We start from the raw sequence: 27415 nt of genomic DNA, 5'->3' as shown, positions 1-27415 counted from the left end.
TGTGAATGGGAAAGTATTTAAAGTTACTGTAAGGTAATTAAAATGTAAAAAATGCAAATAACGTTATTACCTTAAGAAGTCCTATATTTGAAAGTATGTTGTCACTGAATCTTAGAGTGTGATTTAGGATATGAAATACCCATGTTATTTAAAGTTTCTATACAGAGAACTCTTCCATCTTTATGTTTAAAAGAGATATATTAAAAAAGGTATACAAAATGCATTTTTGGAAAATGGTTTATAGATTACTAGGTTTAATCAGAGGATTGATATGGCCATATATTGGACAGGGGCTTTACTCAATAGGGTCTTAAAGGGGCAGTCTAGTCAAAAATAAACTTCAGATAGGACATGCAATTTTAAACAACTTTCCGATTTACTTTTATCATCAATTTTGCTTTGTTCTCTTGGTATTCTTAGTTGAAGCTAAACCTAGGTAGGCTCATATGCTAATTTCTTAGCTCTTGAAGGCCGCCTCTTATCTGAATGCATTTTGATTTTTTCTACAACTAGAGGGCGTTAGTTCATGTGTGCCATATAGATAACATTGTGCTCATGCCCGTGGAGTTACATAGGAGTCAGGACTGATCGGCTAAAATGAAAGTGTGCCAAAATAACAAATAATATGGAAGTCTGCAGAGGCTTAGATATAAGGTAATCACAGAGGTAAAAAGTTTATTAATATAACTGTGTTGGTTATGCAAAACTGGAAAATGGGTAATAAAGGGATTAACTGTCTTTTTAAACAAAAATTGTGGTGTAGACTGTCTCTAAATCGGATTATGAGCTTCCATACTCACCAGATCCCCCCCCCCCCCCTTTGGTTGTCTTGTATTTGTATGTAGGGCAGGTGGCAAACTGGCAGAGAGTTAAGTGTACTCCAACAGAAGCACATTGTAAGAATGCTTCCAATGTATTTTAAATGCACCGCTGAATTTAAAATTCCCACGACTACAGAATGTATATTACAAACTACCATTCTGCACAAATATTTACTGATAAAGCAGATCATAGTAAGCCAAGTAAACCTTTCCTTTAGATGCCAATGAAATAGATCATCTTAAAGGGACAGTATACACTAATTTTCATATAACTGCATGTAATACGACACTACTTTAAAGAAGTACTTAGAAGCCCCCAGTTTAGCACTGTTGATAAGATTAAGCTGGGACACCCACTGAAAGGGGCTTGGGATACATGAACAGGCAGACACTATCCTCCTCCCCTGAAAGGACCCAAGTCTCTAGACATCAGTATACATCTAAAACTCTGGGGCTTGGTTAGGAATCTGAAAATCAGCATAATGTTTCAAAAAAAGCAAAAACTATAATTTTTTACTAAAACACACCCAAGATGGGCTATATAAATGGATCATCTACAAAACATGTATACAAAGAAAACTCTAGGGAACAATGTCCCTTTAAAGAGTTTGAGAGATTAGAAAAAAAGCTAACTTAAAAAAAATGCAAGCATAACAAACGATTAGTGCCAGTTTTATATTTAGTTATATATACTTTTGGATGCTTTGGCTCTTTAAAAAGAAAAGAAAAAAAAAGTTAAATCTTAGTAAATGGCTTAAGCTAGCCTGCTGCCAGAAACTGGGGGGAATCAATTTTTGGCTGCTTTCCCATTTTCTATTTCATCTGCCATCTAATCTGCCCAGTTCTGCATTCTGTCTATGTCCTCCTGTGATCTCTCTATTACAATTATATATTTTTTCCTCTACAGCAGAGCTCAACAAATGTGTTGAATATGTAAAAGCCAAACGAAACAATTAGGAGCCAGAAAAAGTGTCCCCATATGAGAATTTTACACACAGCTAGCATTTATATATACAGGGGTGAACAAACACACAGCTATGGACATGGTATACATAAACCCATGCCCGGAACTATATCCATATATGTCTTTAACAAAGAGGCTGGAGCCTGCACTCTGTTAAATTAAATGAATAAACACACATAAGCATTAGTGTAGACTCATGCAGAAGGTTTTTAAATAAGACCCTGATCATTTCAGACCTCCCAACTGTCCCTATTTGAGAGGGACAGTCCCCAATTCTTAGGGCTGTCCCTCTGAGACAGCTATATGTCCCTCTTTACAGAATTTCCTTTAGCCTCACCCACGGAACACCCAGAAACTAAACAGATCTAAGCCAATTAGGGGTGGCATAGGAGGGTAGCCACTGGATGTAATTCAGCTAAGGATCGTCAGTGTATTAAAGGGACACTCAATCAAAATTAAACTTTCATTATTCAGATAGAGCATGCAATTTTAAACAACTTTCTAATTTACTTTCATTAACACAGTCTTTTTATATTTAAACTTTTTGAGTCACCAGCTCCTACTGAGCATGTGCAAGAATAAGTGTGTATGCATTTGTGAATGGCTGATTGCTGTCACATGGTACGTGTATGCATTTGTGATTGGCTGATGGCTGTCACATGGTACAGGGGGAGGGGAAAAAGACATAACTTTTAAAATTGTCAGAAAAAAATCTACTACTCATTTGAAGTTCAGACTAAGTTGCATTTTCTTGTTATCTTGCATTTGTTGATTATGCAAATCTACAGTGTTGACTGGTCCTTTAATAATCACAAACTGAGGTAGTGTTTAACCCCACTGTGTTTTAAATAGATTTAAACATATATTCACACTATACAGTAAACACAAATCCAGAAAACTAGTAAGCGACAGCAAGTAGATTATTTACATAAAATAAAGTAGGAGCAGGGGTAATCTATACTACTGACTCAATTTTTTTTAAATTGGTCAAGCTCTGATACAATAAACCAGGAAGTTCTGCTTAGCAATATGACAACCTAACAAGGTGTACTTGAAATAGTGATACAGGTAGAAAACTCTTTATCCAAACTGCTTGGGACCGTAAAAGGTTTGCGTATCAGACTAGTTTGGATTATTTGCATCTGTAAATGGGACAGTTTGAGATAGAATAGAAGTGTAAACCACATCTTATGTCATTTAGGCAATATTTACATAATGCAGCTTATTCCTGTAATCAGAAAGGTAATATTGGTTGTTTTTAATAAATATAGACTATTATTTGCATTTCAGAATAAAAAACAAAACAAAAACAAAGACATAGACAGAGAATATTGTGATTTACTGGCAAAGAAAAAAGTCATTTTTGATAAAATTAATTAAAAAGTTCGGATTTTGGAATTCCAGATTTGGCAATTTGTACTTGTACCACAGAGCTTTTTATCCGACACCGTTGGACTCGTGTATAAAACAAAAAAGGGCAATTTATTATTTAAACACTAAGGGTAAATATTTTTTGTATGCTAAATGATGTTATATCAGCATCAAACTTTTTAAAAGGGATATTATTCATGTATTTAAAAACTTTCTAAATGTTTCTTTTGAAGAGAAAATTAGGAACATTCTTTAACTTAAAGGTATAATGTAATCAGGCAAGCAGCTTAGAGTTCATTGCATTCAAAGCAGCTGTAGGAACAGCATTTCAATTTGACTTGACTTTCTCGTTAATTTCTGCTGCTATATCTTGTTTACATATCTTCTCTATAACCAATGCTTTGTTAAGTATTAAAATTTTAAGTATAAGTGATGGTTTAAAACAAACAAAAAACAGAATTTATGTTTACCTGATAAATTACTTTCTCCAACGGTGTGTCCGGTCCACGGCGTCATCCTTACTTGTGGGATATTCTCTTCCCCAACAGGAAATGGCAAAGAGCCCAGCAAAGCTGGTCACATGATCCCTCCTAGGCTCCGCCTACCCCAGTCATTCGACCGACGTTAAGGAGGAATATTTGCATAGGAGAAACCATATGATACCGTGGTGACTGTAGTTAAAGAAAATAAATTATCAGACCTGATTAAAAAACCAGGGCGGGCCGTGGACCGGACACACCGTTGGAGAAAGTAATTTATCAGGTAAACATAAATTCTGTTTTCTCCAACATAGGTGTGTCCGGTCCACGGCGTCATCCTTACTTGTGGGAACCAATACCAAAGCTTTAGGACACGGATGAAGGGAGGGAGCAAATCAGGTCACCTAAATGGAAGGCACCACGGCTTGCAAAACCTTTCTCCCAAAAACAGCCTCAGAAGAAGCAAAAGTATCAAACTTGTAAAATTTGGTAAAAGTGTGCAGTGAAGACCAAGTCGCTGCCCTACATATCTGATCAACAGAAGCCTCGTTCTTGAAGGCCCATGTGGAAGCCACAGCCCTAGTGGAATGAGCTGTGATTCTTTCAGGAGGCTGCCGTCCGGCAGTCTCGTAAGCCAATCTGATGATGCTTTTAATCCAAAAAGAGAGAGAGGCAGAAGTTGCTTTTTGACCTCTCCTTTTACCAGAATAAACAACAAACAAGGAAGATGTTTGTCTAAAATCCTTTGTAGCATCTAAATAGAATTTTAGAGCGCGAACAACATCCAAATTGTGCAACAAACGTTCCTTCTTCGAAACTGGTTTCGGACACAAAGAAGGCACGACTATCTCCTGGTTAATGTTTTTGTTAGAAACAACTTTTGGAAGAAAACCAGGTTTAGTACGTAAAACCACCTTATCTGCATGGAACACCAGATAAGGAGGAGAACACTGCAGAGCAGATAATTCTGAAACTCTTCTGGCAGAAGAAATTGCAACCAAAAACAAAACTTTCCAAGATAATAACTTAATATCAACGGAATGTAAGGGTTCAAACGGAACCCCCTGAAGAACTGAAAGAACTAAGTTGAGACTCCAAGGGGGAGTCAAAGGTTTGTAAACAGGCTTAATTCTAACCAGAGCCTGAACAAAGGCTTGAACATCTGGCACAGCTGCCAGCTTTTTGTGGAGTAACACAGACAAGGCAGAAATCTGTCCCTTCAAGGAACTTGCAGATAATCCTTTCTCCAATCCTTCTTGAAGAAAGGATAGAATCTTAGGAATCTTTACCTTGTCCCAAGGGAATCCTTTAGATTCACACCAACAGATATATTTTTTCCATATTTTGTGGTAAATTTTTCTAGTTACAGGCTTTCTGGCCTGAACAAGAGTATCAATAACAGAATCTGAGAACCCTCGTTTTGATAAGATCAAGCGTTCAATCTCCAAGCAGTCAGCTGGAGTGAGACCAGATTCGGATGTTCGAACGGACCTTGAACAAGAAGGTCTCGTCTCAAAGGTAGCTTCCATGGTGGAGCCGATGACATATTCACCAGATCTGCATACCAAGTCCTGCGTGGCCACGCAGGAGCTATCAAGATTACCGACGCCCTCTCCTGATGGATCCTGGCTACCAGCCTGGGGATGAGAGGAAACGGCGGGAATACATAAGCTAGTTTGAAGGTCCAAGGTGCTACTAGTGCATCTACTAGAGTCGCCTTGGGATCCCTGGATCTGGACCCGTAACAAGGAACCTTGAAGTTCTGACGAGAGGCCATCAGATCCATGTCTGGAATGCCCCACAGTTGAGTAATTTGGGCAAAGATTTCCGGATGGAGTTCCCACTCCCCCGGATGTAATGTCTGACGACTCAGAAAATCCGCTTCCCAATTTTCCACTCCTGGGATGTGGATTGCAGACAGGTGGCAGGAGTGAGTCTCCGCCCATTGAATGATTTTGGTCACTTCTTCCATCGCCAGGGAACTCCTTGTTCCCCCCTGATGGTTGATGTACGCAACAGTCGTCATGTTGTCTGATTGAAACCGTATGAACTTGGCCCTTGCTAGCTGAGGCCAAGCCTTGAGAGCATTGAATATCGCTCTCAGTTCCAGAATATTTATCGGTAGAAGAGATTCTTCCCGAGACCAAAGACCCTGAGCTTTCAGGGATCCCCAGACCGCGCCCCAGCCCATCAGACTGGCGTCGGTCGTGACAATGACCCACTCTGGTCTGCGGAAGGTCATCCCTTGTGACAGGTTGTCCAGGGACAGCCACCAACGGAGTGAGTCTCTGGTCCTCTGATTTACTTGTATCTTCGGAGACAAGTCTGTATAGTCCCCATTCCACTGACTGAGCATGCACAGTTGTAATGGTCTTAGATGAATGCGCGCAAAAGGAACTATGTCCATTGCCGCTACCATCAAACCTATTACTTCCATGCACTGCGCTATGGAAGGAAGAGGAACGGAATGAAGTGTCCGACAAGAGTTTAGAAGTTTTGTTTTTCTGGCCTCTGTCAGAAAAATCCTCATTTCTAAGGAGTCTATTATTGTTCCCAAGAAGGGAACCCTTGTCGACGGAGATAGAGAACTCTTTTCCACGTTCACTTTCCATCCGTGAGATCTGAGAAAGGCCAGGACTATGTCCGTGTGAGCCTTTGCTTGAGGAAGGGACGACGCTTGAATCAGAATGTCGTCCAAGTAAGGTACTACTGCAATGCCCCTTGGTCTTAGCACCGCTAGAAGGGACCCTAGTACCTTTGTGAAAATCCTTGGAGCAGTGGCTAATCCGAAAGGAAGCGCCACGAACTGGTAATGCTTGTCCAGGAATGCGAACCTTAGGAACCGATGATGTTCCTTGTGGATAGGAATATGTAGATACGCATCCTTTAAATCCACCGTGGTCATGAATTGACCTTCCTGGATGGAAGGAAGAATTGTTCGAATGGTTTCCATCTTGAACGATGGAACCTTGAGAAACTTGTTTAAGATCTTGAGATCTAAGATTGGTCTGAACGTTCCCTCTTTTTTGGGAACTATGAACAGATTGGAGTAGAACCCCATCCCTCGTTCTCCTAATGGAACAGGATGAATCACTCCCATTTTTAACAGGTCTTCTACACAATGTAAGAATGCCTGTCTTTTTATGTGGTCTGAAGACAATTGAGACCTGTGGAACCTCCCCCTTGGGGGAAGCCCCTTGAATTCGAGAAGATAACCTTGGGAGACTATTTCTAGTGCCCAAGGATCCAGAACATCTCTTGCCCAAGCCTGAGCGAAGAGAGAGAGTCTGCCCCCCACCAGATCCGGTCCCGGATCGGGGGCCAACATTTCATGCTGTCTTGGTAGCAGTGGCAGGTTTCTTGGCCTGCTTTCCCTTGTTCCAGCCTTGCATTGGTCTCCAGGCTGGCTTGGCTTGAGAAGTATTACCCTCTTGCTTAGAGGACGTAGCACTTGGGGCTGGTCCGTTTCTACGAAAGGGACGAAAATTAGGTTTATTTTTGGCCTTGAAAGACCTATCCTGAGGAAGGGCGTGGCCCTTACCCCCAGTGATATCAGAGATAATCTCTTTCAAGTCAGGGCCAAACAGCGTTTTCCCCTTGAAAGGAATGTTAAGGAGTTTGTTCTTGGAAGACGCATCAGCTGACCAAGATTTCAACCAAAGCGCTCTGCGCGCCACAATAGCAAACCCAGAATTCTTTGCCGCTAACCTAGCCAATTGCAAAGTGGCGTCTAGGGTGAAAGAATTAGCCAATTTGAGAGCACGGATTCTGTCCATAATCTCCTCATAAGGAGGAGAATCACTATCGATCGCCTTTACTAGCTCATCGAACCAGAAACACGCGGCTGTAGTGACAGGGACAATGCATGAAATTGGTTGTAGAAGGTAACCCTGCTGAACAAACATCTTTTTAAGCAAACCTTCTAATTTTTTATCCATAGGATCTTTGAAAGCACAACTATCTTCTATGGGTATAGTGGTGCGTTTGTTTAAAGTAGAAACCGCTCCCTCGACCTTGGGGACTGTCTGCCATAAGTCCTTTCTGGGGTCGACCATAGGAAACAATTTTTTAAATATGGGGGGAGGGACGAAAGGTATACCGGGCCTTTCCCATTCTTTATTTACAATGTCCGCCACCCGCTTGGGTATAGGAAAAGCTTCTGGGAGCCCCGGGACCTCTAGGAACTTGTCCATTTTACATAGTTTCTCTGGGATGATCAAATTCTCACAATCATCCAGAGTGGATAATACCTCCTTAAGCAGAGCGCGGAGATGTTCCAACTTAAATTTAAATGTAATCACATCGGGTTCAGCTTGTTGAGAAATTTTCCCTGAATCTGAAATTTCTCCCTCAGACAAAACCTCCCTGGCCCCCTCAGACTGGTGTAGGGGCATTTCAGAACCATTATCATCAGCGTCCTCATGCTCTTCAGTATCTAAAACAGAGCAGTCGCGCTTACGCTGATAAGTGGGCATTTTGGCTAAAATGTTTTTGATAGAATTATCCATTACAGCCGTTAATTGTTGCATAGTAAGGAGTATTGGCGCGCTAGATGTACTAGGGGCCTCCTGAGTGGGCAAGACTCGTGTAGACGAAGGAGGGAATGATGCAGTACCATGCTTACTCCCCTCACTTGAGGAATCATCTTGGGCATCATTTTCAGTGTCACATAAATCACATTTATTTAAATGAGAAGGAACCCTGGCTTCCCCACATTCAGAACACAGTCTATCTGGTAGTTCAGACATGTTAAACAGGCATAAACTTGATAACAAAGTACAAAAAACGTTTTAAAATAAAACCGTTACTGTCACTTTAAATTTTAAACTGAACACACTTTATTACTGCAAATGCGAAAAAGTATGAAGGAATTGTTCAAAATTCACCAAAATTTCACCACAGTGTCTTAAAGCCTTAAAAGTATTGCACACCAAATTTGGAAGCTTTAACCCTTAAAATAACGGAACCGGAGCCGTTTTTAACTTTAACCCCTTTACAGTCCCTGGTATCTGCATTGCTGAGACCCAACCAAGCCCAAAGGGGAATACGATACCAAATGACGCCTTCAGAAAGTCTTTTCTATGTATCAGAGCTCCTCACACATGCGACTGCATGTCATGCCTCTCAAAAACAAGTGCGCAATACCGGCGCGAAAATGAGGCTCTGTCTATGATTAGGGAAAGCCCCTAAAGAATAAGGTGTCTAAAACAGTGCCTGCCGATATTATTTTACCAAAATACCCAGATTAAATGATTCCTCAAGGCTAAATATGTGTAATATATGAATCGATTTAGCCCAGAAAATGTCTACAGTCTTAATAAGCCCTTGTGAAGCCCTTATTTACTGTCTGAATAAAAATGGCTTACCGGATCCCATTGGGAAAATGACAGCTTCCAGCATTACATCGTCTTGTTAGAATGTGTCATACCTCAAGCAGCAAAAGACTGCTCACTGTTCCCCCAACTGAAGTTAATTCCTCTCAACAGTCCTGTGTGGAACAGCCATGGATTTTAGTAACGGTTGCTAAAATCATTTCCTCTTACAAACAGAAATCTTCATCTCTTTTCTGTTTCAGAGTAAATAGTACATACCAGCACTATTTTAAAATAACAAACTCTTGATTGAATAATAAAAACTACAGTTAAACACTAAAAAACTCTAAGCCATCTCCGTGGAGATGTTGCCTGTACAACGGCAAAGAGAATGACTGGGGTAGGCGGAGCCTAGGAGGGATCATGTGACCAGCTTTGCTGGGCTCTTTGCCATTTCCTGTTGGGGAAGAGAATATCCCACAAGTAAGGATGACGCCGTGGACCGGACACACCTATGTTGGAGAAATAGCTATTTCAAATAACAAAATAAAAGTAAAGGTGATATTTGTAAACAATTTATAAAAAGACAGAAAATGTTACAGTACAACTTCCCTTTAATGGAGTACAAGCTTGTGTTTGGACAGAATTTGCCCCTGTGTTTCACATTAGCCGTGTTTAAAGAAAGGCTTGAATCTTTCACCCCCATTATCAGCATATTACTCAATAAATCTGTAAGGTAGCCGATTGGCTTTTCAAAAGTGAACCAATTTATCCAACTGAGAAAAATCCCATGCAAAGTTCCATGCATAAAGTAAGTTTGCTCTAAAAAAATATAATGCATTTTTTATATAGATTTGGGTAGTACAGTTTCCCATTAACAGTAAAAAAAACAACTAACTTGGCATTACCTGTATGTGTCCTTTGATGGGCTTTCAAATGTGAGCTCTTCGTGTACACTTTCCTGCAACCATTAAATTGGCAACGGTGTACTCGTTTCTTGTTTTCAGGAGAAGCCTCCCCCAAGGACCCTGTCTGCTCACTGTCGCTCAGACTGCACTTGGATGCAATCGCACTTGATGCAGACTCTGCTGTCTTTCCTGAGCTAACAGAAGCCTTTTTGGCCACCAGTTTTAATGTTACAGTGCCATCCAGAGCAGAGAGGGATTGCGGTGTTTTCACTAGGTGCCTGCTGAGTTCTGGGGAAGAAGGTGGCGTTAGCGAAGTCACTGCATTGAGTTGCGCCTGGTTTACAGATGTGAAGCACTCTCCAGAACTGCTGGCAGACTGTAGACTGACACAGGTCTCTGATAGAAGCTTGTCTTGAGAAAGCAGTAGGTCCATGCTAGGACGTTTTTCATATGTGCTGATGTCCACAGGAATTACAATAGGATCCAATTTGCGAGCACTGCCATCTGTGCCTTGAGCAATGGATGTGTTCAGAAAACAGTCCAAATCCTCGCCAAAAGCCTCAGACATCTTTTTAGGCTCCGTCTGCAAGTACCTTTCCAACTCCAGACATGTCTGAAAAAAATAAAGGGGAAAGTGTCTTCAAAAGCCTATAATATAAAGTAAACCAGATAAAAGACTACATTACTGAAGGGTTTGCCTAGACTCACATCTAATCTCATTATTAGAAAGAAATATACAGACTAGGGGCCCAATGATATAAAGTATCATCAGTACTGAGATGTCCCTCAAACAATATGAGACAGGAAGAGGTTACCTTATGAACCTCTTTATCTCACTATGTAGTGTTGTGGATGTGAAGGAAAGATACCTACATTACAATATATTGCGTCCTAAAGTTTTGTATGATTTCTCCACATGTTGACAACTTTCTCATCATCTGGCCCTAAGTTATGCACCCACCATTCATAACTTCCCTGTCCTTCGATTTATCACTTTTTACCTCTTCTATGTAGCCCTGGCAAAACTGGGCAAAGAAAAAAAAAAAAAAAAAAAAAAAAAAAAAAAGTGAAAGGATGAGGGAAAAAAGTATATAACATGGAAGGAGAGGAAATTGGATGGATTAGATAGAAACAGAAATCAGATTTGGAAAGAGAGGAAGGAGGATAAAGTGGAAACTCAGAAGTCTCCTGAATACAATTTGGTCTTGTAGTCTCATACTAAGATGCCCAATCATAAAATTAAAAACGTGCACAAAATAAATACATTCTAAAAATGTGAACATTTCCCTCACAAATATAAATTCTGCATACCACGTAGCAAAAATGCCATCTTGTTTTTAAAAAGGGGGAGCTTTGGCTTTTTTTTAAGAAAGAAAAATAATACATAAAAAAGGGTAAAACAATCTATGAGAATAGATAAAACATAGCATAATTATGCTTTCTTTTATCTTTTAAAATTTCCCCATCTCCCATTCTCTGTCTAGCAGCAAGAGGCCTTCTCTGACAGTGAACGGTTTAAATCATTGTAAGATCTGTGTAAGCAGTTTCATTTGCATACATTGCCTACATCAGTAGCTGAGTACTTTTACAATGGAATTTGTATCACAGATTATATTTATTGTAGAATTAAATAACACTTTAGATGTAAAATAAAAAACAGCTGGTGGTAACATTGGGCAGAAACCTCTAAAAGTCTAAACCCTTTTTCTTTAGGTTGGGGATTTTTTTTTTTTTTTTGCAGTATTATTTCAACAAAACAGTTCACTGCAAATACAGAGTTGCCTTCTTATCAATATAACAATTACACAAACTAAAGTCCTGTACTTCTTTTTGTCTATGTGCAGCATCAATGCTTCTCTCGGAGTGCTGTAGTATTTGGGAATAGAAGGTCATTTTATACTGAATAAAAAAGTCTAAACACCATTAAATAAGTTACAAGGTATTTAGAATGCAGCTGTCATTCTCTTCTGAGCACTAAGATGCTGAGAGCTCACAGCATCTGTTTTCTGGTACACAATAAATGATAAAAAAGAAAAAAAAATGCAGCCAGGCATTCCAGGAATATCTGAAAGGCAGTGATAACATTCATGCCACTCAAATTTTTCTTTACTTGCCTGTAACAACAACTCAGTGGAATTCAGAACACAGCACAGTGAATGCCAATGTATCTAAAACATTTCCTAAATACACCATAAAAAAAAAAAACCCCAACAAAAAAACGATAGCTACTTTATGATACTTTCATTGACAAACGAAGCTGAAATTGAGGTTTTCATAGAGCTATATCGTGAGAAATTAACGTGTTATTAACTTTAGGTAATGGTTAGCAGCCTGACAATAACAGCTTTTATAAAATATAATGGATGCCAAGAGACAATAGGGAACTCGGATATATTTCCTCTGAGCTTAAGCGCTCAGGAAAATAAGCTATTTCGTGGTTATTAAAATGGTTGCCTTGGGCCAGTCTAATATGATGGAGATTTAGAAGCTGACATACAGAGAGCGGAAATGTTAATGAATTACTATAGAAGAACTACTCTTGCTTCTGATGCAAAGCAATTATTAACAACTGATACACTAAAAATAAAAGAAGAAGAGTAAAAGGTTAGGTGAAAGCTACACATCTGATGCAGTTTATAGGGTAAGTTCTGTAAAAAGATCTTTCGAATTGCTGCTGGGATAAAAAAAAAAAAAAAAAGTTATTCGTTAATATGGAGCTTAGCCCCTAAAGTGTTTCAAGTTATCAGAAAAATAGGTTTTACAGAATAACCTTAAAAACAGTTATACAATTCATATAATATTGCAACCTTTAGTGAACAGATTTAAATTAATGAATAAAAAGATATTTAAATTAAAAAAAATGATTGGACCACACATTCTCAAGAAATGGAAAAAACCTATTGTTCTGTATGAAAAAAGAGTTTTGAATGTGTGGAAGACACCATCCCTTTGAGAGAATAATGTAAAAGACCAAGCAATGGAAAATATGATTGGCCGCATAATTATTATAAAAATGAAGACTCGCAAAAGAAATGGTAATTAAACATCATTTTTTTGACAAAAATGGGAAGTCAGCAATGCGCATACTAGATAATGGAACTGGTTACGTATGAGACGCTTTCACCTGAACAACAGGTCCTACAATAAATAGCAAGCTGGCAGCAAACTGAGCTGTCCATGGTACATGCAATCTTTTAGAATAGAGGCATCTGTATTTTAATAAGAATCTTTCAGACCGAATATTAAGAGAATGTAGTGATCTGAATATTTGGCTGCTGTGCTATTCGGTATTTGTTTCAGTTTAAACAAAAAAATACTGAATAATCGTGGAACATTTACATTCTTTTTCTTACTTTTCTTGAAATTTCACAGTGCATTCGTTACTGATATTCGTGTCATTTTTGCAAAAACAAATATCCAGTTTTGTTAATGAATTTGCATTCATAACCAAACGCACATGTCTAATAATTATGTTACTTGATTATTACTATGCTTTTTTTGTTCACATCTGTTAAAAATGCACACACACCTTTTTAGTTGTAAAACATACTGCATAGATGCAACATTGTGCTTGGTTATATGAGCTATTCCAATAGACATACAAAACATCAACCAAGTATAAAGCTGCATCACTATATTAAAATTTGATTCCAGCTTCTTTTGTGCTATAATGTAAATAACAGTACAGACTATGGAACTATTGTGTGAGAAGACAAAAGGATTATATTCAGCAAGACTGGAAAGGGAAGTTATATACGAAGATGAGATATATTTACCAATATTAAAAAGGGACAATAAAGTCAAAACGCAACTTAAATGCATTGAATAGAGCATGACATTTTAAACAACTTTCCAGTTTACTTCCGTTATCAATGTTACTTAGTTCTCTTGGTATCCTTTGTTAAAGAGTAATCCTAGGTGAGCTCAGGAATAGGGAAGTGTCTTTAGCAGCTGTGTTTGCAACATTATTCATAGAAATTTTACACATAGTTTCAGGCACTGCTGCCATACACTGCTAAAGACATGTGCATGTCCCTGAGAGCCAATCAACCTATCTAGCTTTACTCTTCAACAAAGGATATCAAAAGAAGAAAGCAAGTTTGATTTTAAAAAAAAGTTAAATGGAAAGTTTTTGTTTTAAATCATATGCTCTATCTGAATCATGAAATTTTCATAAATATGGTTTCCCCTTTGCAGTGAAAGCAAAATACTGTCATGAACTTATTCCAAATCAGGGCTTTGTTTTCCAGTGAAGGCCATAATTGTTGAATATATAATATACGTTTCACAAAACAAAGTTAGACATTTACAAAAAGAGCTTATGCATCTATGAATTAGTCACAGGTTGACAAATTGGTCTGAAACTCAGGAGCCACTCAGAATAATAATAATGAGGGGACAAACCATCTGTTAGGTGCTAGATAATTTTACAAAGAGGTTTATAGAATAAATGGCCAGTTCTATATATTTATTTTTTATTTTTTTTGAGAGCAACTAGGAGTTTATATTTTAGCCTAGCGGGTACCTGAGCAGGTTGCAGAAGAGACATAATGTGATTTCTGCATGTGAAGAATCTCGGGTACCAGAGTAAGTTGCTGATGCTGCCATGGCAACACTATCGCTGTAGGCTTTGGGATTCAACTTGAAGACTAAAAAGGTCCTTATAACCTGGGAAAAGCTCATCAATGATAAGTTTCCCATAATTGAATAAGGCCCCAAAGCTTTTTTTGTGACTTTACACTCAATTGAGGGAGGTCACATTGAAAATAAGCATTAACAATATTTTGTAAGATGCAAAAGCACGACAATGGCCTCCATTATAAAGATGTTATAGGAATGGTAGAAATGTTATCTTTAAAAAATAAAAAAAAATTGTTGTACAATCAGTGTTGATTTTTAAAACTAATAAATTGTACTGTGTTGTCTAAAATGTTTTAAAAATATATAAAAAAAAAAATGTTTTTAAGCCGCATAGAAAAAAAAGCTATAGAAAAAATATAATGTGACTGTTAAAAAGTACATAATCATTTTAATGCATAAAACCTTTATGTTCCATTACACAGCAATACGCACTACAAAAAAGCAAAGCCTAATGCACATCCACTGTGCCTTTTACTTTATGTGCCCCAATATGCTTTGCACTAAATATGGACACAGGGTGCTGAAATTTGCAACATCCTATATACAATCATCAAATACCGGTCCATAGAAGTTAAAGTGACATTGTACACTAATTTTCTTTTTGCATTAAAGGGACAGTCAAGTCCAAAAAAAAACAAAAAAACTTTCATGATTCAGATAGGGCATGTAATTTTAAACAACTTTCCAATTTACTTTTATCTCCAATTTTGCTTTGTTCTCTTGGTATTCTTAGTTGAAAGCTAAACCTAGGAGGTTCATATGCTAATTTCTAAGACCTTGAAGGCCACCTCTAATCTAAATGCATTGATAGTTTTTCACCACCAGAGGGCATAAATTCATGTGTTTTATATAGATTACATTGAGCTCATGCACGTGAATTTACCATGAAGACAGCTCTGATTGGCTAAAATGCAAGTCTGTCAAAAGAACTGAAATAAGGGGACAGTCTGCTGAGGCTTAGACACAAGGTAATTAGAGAGGTAAAACGTGTATAATTATAACTGTGTTGGTTATGAAAAACGGGGGAATTGGTAATTAAGGTATTATCTATCTTTTAAAACAACAAAAATTGTAGATCCATTTATATAGCCCATTTGGGAGTGTTTTTGTAACAATGTATAGTTTTTCTTATTTTATTTTTTAATAACATTGTGATGATTTTCAGACTCCTAACCAAGCCCCTAAGCATCAGATGTACACGTGCGTTTACATAAACCGGAGCAAGCAGGAGTCTGTAATCTGTCTTTTCATACGCAGGGAAGGGGGGGGGGGGGGAGTGTCTGATCTTTCTGCTTTCCCAGCCCCTTTCACTGGGTGTCCCAGCCTTACCTCTTTAACAGTGCTAAACTGGGAGCTTCTAAGTAAGTTTATAAAAAGTTGTATACTCTAGATCAGTATCTGTGCATATTCTTCTTTATAGAAGTGGCAGTTACATGCATTTATATGAACATTGGTGTACACTGTCCCTTTAAATGGAGTATGTATTTTCAGCAGGATCCTTCATGGATAATTATTTATTTACAATAACACAACTAGATTCTATCTACATAGATTGACAGGAACAAATGATGCTGTTTTTAACTACCATTCAACCTAAATAATATTAATGTATTTAAAAAAAATACTTTCACCCTATTTACAACAGTCTTTGGAATGTATAGAAAATAAAAAAACAACAAAAAAAAAAGTCATTCATTTACATACTTGTTTGCATGAACTACAAGAATTCACCAAATGACTTTGGATTTGCAAAAAGAGTTCCTCTGTGTTTAGGTCATTAAAAGGTAAAATAAAATATGACGGAAAACAAACAAACACTCTCTCTTTGTTTATTTCCCCTCGCATTCTGGATTAGCATGTACATCACTTGATAACAATGTTTATAAGCCCATACACCAATCAAGGTCTGCTTTCTATAGAGATACCTTGGATACTAATGGCCTTTGAGTAACCATGGTAACAAGAACGCTACTGTGCCGTTCAGTAATAAAAAATAAGTATAAAAGAACAAAGCTCAAGAGGTTAAACAGTTTATTTACAAACAGTCACCATCTTTTCAAGGAAATATTGCTACTACAAAAACACATTTAAAAGGGGCGATAGAAACTATTACCAGCTCCATTCCCATATTTGCAGTTTAAAGAGGTTTTCATTCATTTTTTGTTGCAGTTCATCTATGCTCTGGACTGGACTCATCTCCAGCAATATGGTTCATCAGTATAATTAAAGATGATGGAAGGCATGCTCAAACATGGGTTATTTATTTAATTGTGAGAGGAATATGAGCATGCTTAGAAGAATAAATATAACTATCCATCTATTGCCTTATGTAACATGGTATTTCCCTGCAACATACTAACCCTGAAAGAAGCATCTTCAAATAATAGCTACCACAGATCAATTTAATGGAGGATTTACTCCTCGAATGGTGCTATGAAAAACACTGTTGAAATACCATATGTTAAAGAAAGAAAAAATCTGCAAACCAAAAAAACATTGGCAGCCAAGGAGTTAAATCACATGCCATTTACTGCCAAGCTAACAGAAGTGATATTCTAATAAAGGAAAAAAGCTTTGTTTCTCTGATATTGTCTGAATTCAATATCCTGTCTGCCTCTTACAATATGCAAATGATAAACTTAATAAAAGCAGCCAGAGACTGGTTTCACGGTAACCTGGAATTGGTTACTGAATCCCACTCAAGCATTAGAGAAATAGGCTTTTTATCTAGAGGACTGGAGAATGAAAAATCGTCTGAACTACTGGAATGACACCACAATAGCTCTCACTCTGAAAAGGGCATGTAAAGCACACTAATTATATATATATAGATAAATAGCAATAGATGATCAATATACAAAAGCAATACTGTAAACATATTTGCTCCTGTGTTAGACATATTGTAGCTCCTGAACACTTAAATGTCCATTATTTTTTTTACAGTCCCCTTAGTGGCAGGTAAATTTAAATGCCTCGTATTACGTATTACAAACATGGCCCTGACAAAAGCTGTGCTGCACACTGATCTGTTTGTTATTAAATGCCAAGAATGGTTTAAAAAAAATAATCTTGTGTGTTACTGGAAGTCTTTTGTTGTTGTTTTTTTTTTTGGGGGGGGTGAGGGGGGGATTACAAAACTATTTAAAAGTGTATGTGTGTGTGTGTGTGTGTGTGTGTGTGTGTTACATGCAACTACTGGGGTAAAATTAATTACCCGTTTGTTTTTATTAGGAACAATAGAGTGTAAAATCACTGCACTGTGTGAGCTACTGGCAGTAAAAAGAGGTAAAATTAATGCTCTGTGTATTACTGGCAGCCATGGTGATAAAATCAGTGCTTGGTTGTGAAAAATATTTACAGAAAGGTGAAGGTTAAAACATAAGGTAGAGCCATTATATTATATTTTTGTTGTGGTCAGCTTGGATCCCTAAGTTCAGAGTACACTATTTTTAAAACCTCAAGATCATAATAAAATATGATAGTTATAACTGTGAAATGGTATTATAAACAACTATATAAAAAAATCAATTTTAACCCTATGGTCAACAACAAATTAAAGGAACACTGTACCCAAAAAAATTCTTTTGTAATTCAGAAAGAACATGCTATTTTAAGCAACTTTCTAATTTACTCTGTTCTCTTGCTATCTTTATTTGAAAGAGAAGACATCTAAGCTTGTTTTGGGTTCAGTACTCTGGACAGCACTTTTTTATTGGTGAATTTATCCACCAATCAGCAAGGACAATCCAGGTTGTTCACCAAAAATGGGCCGGCATCTAAACTTGCATTTTTGCATTTCAAATAAAGATACCAAGAGAATGAAGAAAATTTGATAAAAGGAGTAAATTAGAAAGTTGCTTAAAATGTCATGCTCAATCTGAATTACGAAAGAAAAAATTTGGGTACAGTGTCCCTTTAAGCTTTATTTTGCTCTAAAGCTTCACTTGACCTTCTATGCTAATTGTTTTAATTTCACATTTTCCCTCTCACACAAATGGATGCTATAATGACCCTCAGGAAGGTTTGCAGCTGATCAACAATATCCTAAGTGCAATTAGAACTTGAATTGATGCTACTTGAAGAGAACAGGAAGCTTGTTAAACTCCTGTGTTTAGTGGTGTTTACTGTAAGTGCTATTCATCTGATGCAATGGATCCCAATTGCAGATATCTGGGAGCATCTAGATTGTTTAATGCTGTGGGGACCTGGAGCTCACTGCGAACACCTCTATTATATATGGACAACAAGTCAAGTTCCAAATAATCATTAGATCAAAGCCAGTAAGTAGTTGTGTGATGCATTACAAAAAGGTTTTGAGATATGTAGTATGGTAAAGATGAGAGATCACCAACAGAGGAAGGATACTTAATGTCTATTTACTGCCAGTGAAACGATTTAAGAGATAATATTAACTATCAAACTTGACTGCAAATATTTTATTGTTTAAAAAGCTATATTGGGGTCCATTTATAAAGCTGCGGCAGACAGGGGCACAGATACGCGCCCCTGTCTGCCGCAGCACGCCTCTAGCGGGCTGAATTCCGCTGCCGGAATTCAGCAGCGCACACGAGCGCTATTTTCGCTCGTGTGCAATCGCGCCACCTGCCCTTGCACAGCCAATCTCCACGGTTGGACGAGACCAGGGAGATTGAAAAGTTTGGGAAGCAGCGGTCTGACAACTGCTTCATAAATACGGGCTGCAGGTTCTCTTGTGACAGGTGAAAGGGTTGATAAATCGAACCCATAATCCCTTTATTACCCATTCTCCAGTTTTTCACATTCAACATGGTTATATTAATATACTTTTTACCTCTGTGATTACCTTGTATCTAAGCATCTTCTGACAGCCCCCTGATCACATGACATTTTATTTATTATCCATTGACTTGCATTTTAGCCAATTAGTGTTGTGTTGTGCACAAATCTGGGAGTGAGCACAATGTTATCTATATGGCTCACTTGAACTAGCAGTCTCTTGTTGTGAAAAGCTAACAGAAAAAACGTGATAAGAGGCTGTCTGTAGTGGCTACAATGTTGGCTGTGCAAAGCTGGGGAATGGGTAGCAAAGGCGTTCTTTATCTTTTTAAACAATAACAATTTTGGTGTTGACTGTCCCTTTAACTTTTAAATATGGTCTGAAACAATAAATAACATTGTAGTAGCAGACACTAATGGTATAAAAAATGGTTCAGATGAAAACCGTTTTCTGAGGCTGAAAATATAGTTTAATAAATTTAATTAAAATCTTAATAAAAACACTTTTCTAGAAAGGATTCCAAGAGAACGAAGCAAATTGGATAACAGCATTCAATTGGAATGTGGTTTAAAAATTGCAGGGAACATCATTTAACTGATCAGGACAAATCTCAACCCTTAAAGGGACAGTTTACTCAAATTTTCGCTCTCCTTATATTAGCATTTGAAATAGTTGATTTAGCCTGTGATATCCCCACCTATTCTGAAAGTTTCTGGCCTTAGGTCCAAGCTATAGATAAACTGTATAAACACAGATAGCAGAATAAATTACAATCCCAGAGGGGGTTAGAAGAGATAAGGTAATACAATGTTAATTTTCCATTGCTTTCTCTAAGTATTGGTCTTTGGATAAGGACAGATATAAGATGTATATGTACACAATGTGATAAAGTAATGAGAGACCTGATAATACCTGCAAGCTAAACCCATTTTATTAGGTTGTGGCTTCAAAACACAAAACCTGTTAAATCATATACACAAATTAACCTTAAAAAGCAAATTCTCATACATTTTATACTCTGCAGCTACTAATAAAAGTAATTGGAAACACATTAAGGGAAAAACAATTTTACAGTATACTGTCCCTTTAAAAAGGGACATTGTACACAAGATTTTTCTTTGCATACAGGTTTTGTAGATGATCCATTTATATAGTCCACCTGGGAGCGTTTTTGTTATAAAGTGTAAATAGTTTTGCTTATTTTTAAATAACATTGTGCTGATTTTAAGACTCCAAAAGTTTAGATGTATACTGATGTCTACGGATTCCTGCTTGCTCCTGTTTGTTTCAGCAGAGAATAATAAGATAACTAAGCAAATTAGATCATAGAAGTAAATTAGAAAGTTGTTTAAAAATGTATGCTCTGTCAATCATGAAAGAAAGATTTTGGGTTCAATGTCCCTTTATTGGTTCTATTCATATGCAGGGGAGTAGGCAGTGTCTTCTCAACCCATTTCAGTGGGGTGTCCCAGCCTAACATCATCAACAGTGCTAAATTGGGAGCTTCTAAGTAATTTTTTAAAAGGTTTTATACTGGATTTTTTTCTGTGCATATTCTTCTTTATAGTATTGTCTATTACATGCAGTTACATGAAAATTGGTGTATACTGTCCCTTTAATTGGTGGCCATGGACATGTCTGTTTCATTAATCCAAAAAATATGTTTTTGTAGAATTACCTTTTTTTAGATGCAATAAATAAAAAATCTTAAAGGATTCATTCACCCTTTATTGTGCTTGTGGAACTGAAGAATCATAACATAACAGCCGCAGATAAAAGGGACATTAATTCAAATTCAGGATAGAGCATGCAATTTTAAACAACTTTCCAATGTACTTCTATTATATAATTTGCTTTGTTCTCTTAGCATCCTGTGTTGAAAAGCATACCTAGGTAGGCTCAGGAGCAGCAGTGCATTACTTGGAGGGAGCTAGCTGCAGACTTGTAGCTGCAAATATATGCCTCATGTAATTGGCTCACCAATGTGTTCAGCTAGCTCCCAGCAGTGCTTTGATGCTCATTCAACAAAACATGCCAAGAAAGTGGAGCAAATTTGGTAATAGAAGTACAATGAAAAATGTTTCTATGTAGTGGTAATGGCACTTCCAAACTGAAGCCATCAGGAGGAAGTCAACTGCATAGTAGGGCTGTGCAATATAGGTGGAAAAAAATAAATATCGAGATTTTGGCCACAAAATATAGCAATTTCAATTGTGAATTTTTTAAATAACCGTTGAACATACATTTCACAAAAAAAAATGCATTAAACTGTACAGACTCTTAAAGTACATTTCTTCTCATTGTCCAATACAAATAGAGCATTGAAATACAAACAACAAAACTAGTTGAAATGAAATGAGCTGCCTGCGCTGTGGTTACATAGTAGCCAATTCTTAGCACTGACAGACAACCGCCACACCAAGGCCTGTTGCTTCTGCTGATCCCTGATACTGCGCAATAAGGTGCCAAAATGACCATTTTGCAAGGATTGCGAGGATGCCAACCAGTCTGCCTCTCAGCCTCCCTCAAGCTGGATAAGCCTGGAGGATTTTGCCTCCGTTTTAGTGAAGAAAGTGGGGATTTTTGTGTTTTAGGACTAATATGTGCTGTGACACAGATGTGTTTCTTGGTCTGACCCACAGGAGAAGTGATCGGTGCTGTTGCTGGGCTGGAGCATTTGTGTGACTGACATGACGACATGTTAAGGGAACCATTTAAAAAAAATGTTGTTGTTGTTGGTTTTAATAAAAAAATTGCAGCCTTGTGCGATTTAGATATTGGCTAGCCTCAATTTGCAATTAATTGCATCATGCGATTGATTGCACAGCCCTACTGCAAAGCAACACAGTTTTAGTAAAATGTATAGTGTGTTAACTAAATGAAATGCGTTTGCTTACTATTTCTCAAGTTCAAACTAACAAAACACTCAAAAGAACAAGTGTTACTTAATAACATTGCTTTTACTGTGAGTTAAATGGGATGACATTTCAGTACTAATATAATGCAGATTCTAGCAATAAAACACCAATAAAAAAATGCAGATCATTTCTCATCTTCAAATGTTTTTTCCCAAGTCCCTTCCAGTCTAGTCTGGCGCACCAATAACCTGTAATTATTTCAAACTCCCCTAGTCTATTCCCACTGTCTTTGCACCTGTGTTAGTTCAGACAGACAGCTGGCAGAGCGTCCAACAGACTAGGGGCTAGCACGCTCTTCTGTGGTTTGGTTTTAACCCCTTCTCTAGTTCTGTGGTGTTTGCAAAAATATGGGCTAGCTGACAACATGCCCTAGGGTTTCCTGGCTAAAAATATACTTGTATTAATAATAAGCAAATGAAATTAATTACAGTTCTATCTTATACACCTATATATCAAATCATACACACAATATATTTATAGGCTGGCAAGTTAACCAAAGTTTGTTTCAATGATAAATCTTTATAAATTTTTTCCTTTTTAACTTTAATATCATATACTTTTAGTGGCTTAATAAAATAGTGTAAAGATAAATCCACTTTCTTTGATGTTGGTGGCATTTTTAAAATCAAACATATTAAAGGGATAGGAAAGTCAAAATTAAACTTTCATTTTAATACACTTTTAAATTCACTTCTATTTTCAAATGTGCTTCGTTCTCTTAGTATCCCTTGTTAAAAAATGAATACGCACATATCATACACTAGTGGGAGCTGCTGTCAATTGGTGCCTGTGTTCTGGTAAAATGGCGAACTTTGGAAAAGAGCAAACCATGTCACTTCCTGTGACGTTACATCAGCTGTTTCAGAAATTTTTAACCTAATGAGCATGCGTGCCAGCATCATCACATACATGGCCGCATACGTCACTGGTAAAATATTTAGAGCTGTGAAATTCCGGAACCCTTTCTAGAGCGCATGCGTGGAATTTTGTATCACAAATGGTGCGCTCATGGAAAGTTGTTTATTCGGCTCCTCAGCAATATTCGGAACTCCGCCCACTACTGCAACTACTCCCATTACTACCACTACTTTAAAGCTGAGTCTCCGTGCTTGTGCATGACAAACAGCCACTCGGCTATCGCCTGTTTGTTTAAACATTTGTTGCAGCAGTAAATCTATTGGTTGATTAACAAAGAGAACAATGAATTGGAGATGTATGAAACACAATGACATTGAAGGGAGCCTGTGAAAAGCTGCATTGGATCAGCAGAAGAAGCAGTGGCAATAGCCGAGTGGCTGTTTGTCATGCACGAGCACGGAGACTCGGCTTTAGAGTAGTAGTAGTAATGGGAGTAGTTGCAGTGGGGAGCAGAGTTCCGAATATTGCAGAGGAGCCTAATAAACAGCTTTCCATGAGCGCACCATTTGTGATACAAAATTCCACGCATGCGCTCTAGAAAGGGTTCCGGAATTTCACAGCTCTAAATATTTTACCAGTGACGTATGCGGCCAGGTATGTGATGATGCTGGCACGCATGCGCATTAGGTCCAAAATTTGTGAAACAGCTGATGTAACGTCACAGGAAGTGACATGGTTCGCTATTTTCTAAAGTTCGCCATCTTACCAGAACACCTGCACACATTTGTCTCTTGTGATTGGCTAAATAGATATTTTCAACTTCCTGTCAGTAGGGTAATGCTGTCCCTTCAGCAATGGATAACAAGAGAATGAAGAACATTTGATAATAGAATTAAATTGGAAAGTTGTTTAAAATTGTATGTTCTATCTGAATCATAAAAGAAAATTTGAGGGTTTACTATCCCTTTAATATATAGCATTGTGCAGGGAAAGGTAAGGCTCACCATTAAGGACATCAAAATGACTTATTGAAAGAATACTTTTGTTTTTTGGAGCTAAGTCAAGGCTGTCATTTCTGTGGCATGACCGTGGAGAAAGGTTTAATGTCCCTGTAGGATTAGCTTTTAGTCATTACAAGTGATTTTAACCTTGCTTGGAAATGCCTGTTTGGTCCCTAGGGTATTTTAATAACTAACCTTTTAGAAATGTAGTAACGCATTGCAGAAAACTCAGATACAAGACCCAGTGCAATCAACATTTCACACAAGAAATGGAATAAAATAAATACAAGTTATATGACAAATAAAATAGCTCATACCTTTTGCATTACATAGGTTACAACTTCTGTTCAGAAGAACCTGCTTGTCTGTCTGCTAATAACATGGGAGAGTAATTTTCTATATTGACAGGCATCAAAGTACAGGTACCAAGGATGATGTATAACATTTTATGTGTCACATAATGTAGATAAATTAAAAATAGCAGAAAAAAAGCTAGAAATAAATGAATACAGCTCATTGTAGCTGCAAATTATGTTGCTAAGGACTGCTCGATTAACATGTAAGGACACAGCCAGCCTGTTTCACAAGGGAGAAACCGACATCTCTTGGGCTACCTTCTCATCGTTAATTATAATCAGCCAATCTTTCCTACTTCTCGGAAATGCACTTCCAAGGTAACGTGTCTGCAGCACATCAGGTTGGAGACAGGCCCTACAGAGACCCATTAAGATGGCTACTTCATATAGTGTGCCTATCTTACATACAAACAGTACTAGACAAATAGAAACACAATGAAGTTTGCTAGTCTACAAGAATATTATATGGAATACAAGGGTTTACACCAAAATTCTTAGAGTAATATTTTCAAAAAACAAAAGTATTTAAAATATAGAAATAAAATATTACCCGGAAGATTGGTCAGGCGTTATGTGCCCACAGAACTATAGTTGACTATACACAGAGTAGATGTTATATCACAGAGCTAATCAACAATGGGATAATAAAATTGTATATTTGGTATATGGCTTTTATCTTATGGCAGATCTGGTACATACAAGTGTCAATTCAAAAAACACTTTATACAAGCTTGGATGATTTATTATTTAAAAACAGTTTTCTAAGCAACTCCAATCTAACAGAAGAGTCATTAAAAGGGACATAAACCCAACATTTTTAATTCATGAGTCAGATAGAACATACAATTTTAAAATTTCTTTCCAAGTTACATCTATTATCAAATTTTCTTTGTGTTGCAGGAAGAGCACTAGGCATGTGCACACACACTACTGATCTGGATATCACTTCAACAAAGATTAACATGAAAATGATGCAAATTTTAAAATAGAAGTAAATTGGAAAAAAAAAAAAAAAATCTGTATTGTCCAAATCATGAAAGAAAAAAAAAATGTGGGTTTCATGTCCCTTTAATGCAAAGTTAAACCATTCCAATTAGATATAATAGAAAACATCCAAAAATGATATGAAGCAGGCATACCCCAGGCTTTTTACGTGTATTTCATTTCACAGACTATATAAATAATAATAATAATAATAATAATTAATAGACATGTGGCCCAAACAAAAGGAAAACGTGTCCAGTAATTAAACATTAAAAAGGGATATGAAAACAAAAAATGTAATGACTGCCTATTGTATCGGAGTGCAGATTTTGTTTTAACTTAACTAATAATTCAATTATGTGTAACACTGACAATTAAATATATATTTTTTTGGTTTTAAATACTACTAATGACAATTAATGTGAAAAGCTGCTCAAAATAGGTTTTCTGATGAACTGGAACATCACTGTCCTATACAAGGCTCTGATGGTGTTACTGCGGTGTGTCTGCTCTTAAACAGTTTATAAATATGTTTTCTATTAATTGGACAACCTTCATAATTGAAAACCCTACAAAGAAAGATGTGAAAAAAATATCACACCGAAAATCAAGTAGACTGGAATGCAGAACAGTCCATTTTGCATGTTAAATTACACAAAGGTTTTTTTTAAAAAAAAAAACTTAAAAGGAACACTCAAGTCAATATAAACTTATGATTCAGAAGAGCATACAGTTTTAAGACTCTTTCCAATAAACTTCCATTATCCAATTGTGCACAATCTTGTTATATACACACTTTCCTACTGATTATCTGCACAAGCTCATAGGGTATACGTATACTAGTCTTTGATTGGCTGATGTCTGTCACATGATACAGGGGGCCGGAAAATAGGAGAAAAAATGAATTTGTCAGAAAAAAAAATCTGCTTATTTGAAATTCGGAGTAGGTGTTAATTAACAAGTGCATACTAAAAAGACAATGTTTTTCTATTGTATTTAGTGGTCCTTTAAGATTAAACCTTGTGACAAACGTTTATAGTGGATGTGAAATAAAAGTAGCCAATGAGCTATTGTTTTTCTGTTTTTAAAAGAGCTATGTTTTCATCATTATCAGGTATTTGTAGAGCACCAACAGATTCCGCAGCGTTATATAGGTTATATATACCGTCTAAAAGCAACAGGACTTAAAATGCACTTAAATCAGTCTAAAGCTGAGGAACCAGAGAAAAAAACAGAATAGTACTCAAAAATAGTTATTCACATTTGGTAGTTGGTCTAAATTCACTAAGCCTTGCACAGCTCCCTCTTTACAGCAATGACTACTTAACATAGTAACTAGTCATACTACAGTAGCTCGAAAGACTGTTAGAAAATCAGCCATGTATCTCTTTTGGGGACAGTGATCCCAAGAGCAAAACCAGAATTTAACTTACCTACTAAAGAGGTATACAGCTTTTTTTCAGGTAGCAAAGCAACTATACAGTTTAAGAACAGGACCTATTAACCTTTGGACACTGTAAATTATAACTATATTATTTGGTTTAATAGCATCTAGACTTAATTTAAATTTGACCAAGTACTTTAAGTTAAAGGGACAGTTTAGTCCAAAATAAACTTTCATGATTCAGATAGAGAATGTAATTTTAAATAATTTTCTTTAATCACCAATTTTGCTTTGTTCTCTTGGTATTCTTAGTTGAAAGCTAAACCTAGGAGGTTCATATGCTAATTTCTAAGCCCTTGAAGGCCGCCTCTTCTCTCACGGCATTTTGACAGTTTTTCACCACTAGAGGGTGTTAGTTCATGTGTGTCATATAGATAACACTGCTCACGCATGTGGAGTTCAGGTGAGCCAGCTCTGATTGACTAAAATTGATGTCTGTCAAAAGAAATGAAATAAGGGGGCAGAGACTTTGAAACAAGGTAATCACAGAGGTAAAAAGTGTATTTATATAACTGTGTTGGTTGTGCAAAACAAGGGAATGGGTAATAAAAAGGGATTATCTATCTTTTTAAACAATACAAATTCTGGTGTAGACTGTCCCT

The 27415-nt window shown here is 37.0% G+C and overlaps 1 protein-coding gene across 1 annotated transcript in view; it reads right to left on the bottom strand.

The window, feature by feature from the left end:
• KLF7 (KLF transcription factor 7) overlaps positions 1–27415 on the bottom strand; it is a 203277-nt gene that overhangs the window by 58889 nt on the left and 116973 nt on the right. Inside the window, exon 2 of the mRNA XM_053698640.1 lies at positions 9856–10468. Coding sequence (XP_053554615.1) covers positions 9856–10468 — 613 coding nt within the window. The remainder of the gene's footprint in view (positions 1–9855; positions 10469–27415) is intronic.

This window comes from Bombina bombina, chromosome 1, assembly GCF_027579735.1.
Source record: "Bombina bombina isolate aBomBom1 chromosome 1, aBomBom1.pri, whole genome shotgun sequence".
In the NCBI taxonomy this organism is placed as follows: Eukaryota; Metazoa; Chordata; class Amphibia; order Anura; family Bombinatoridae; genus Bombina; species Bombina bombina.
The sequence above is the reverse complement of the archived record's forward strand: the minus strand, read 5'-3'. Positions and strand labels throughout refer to the sequence as shown.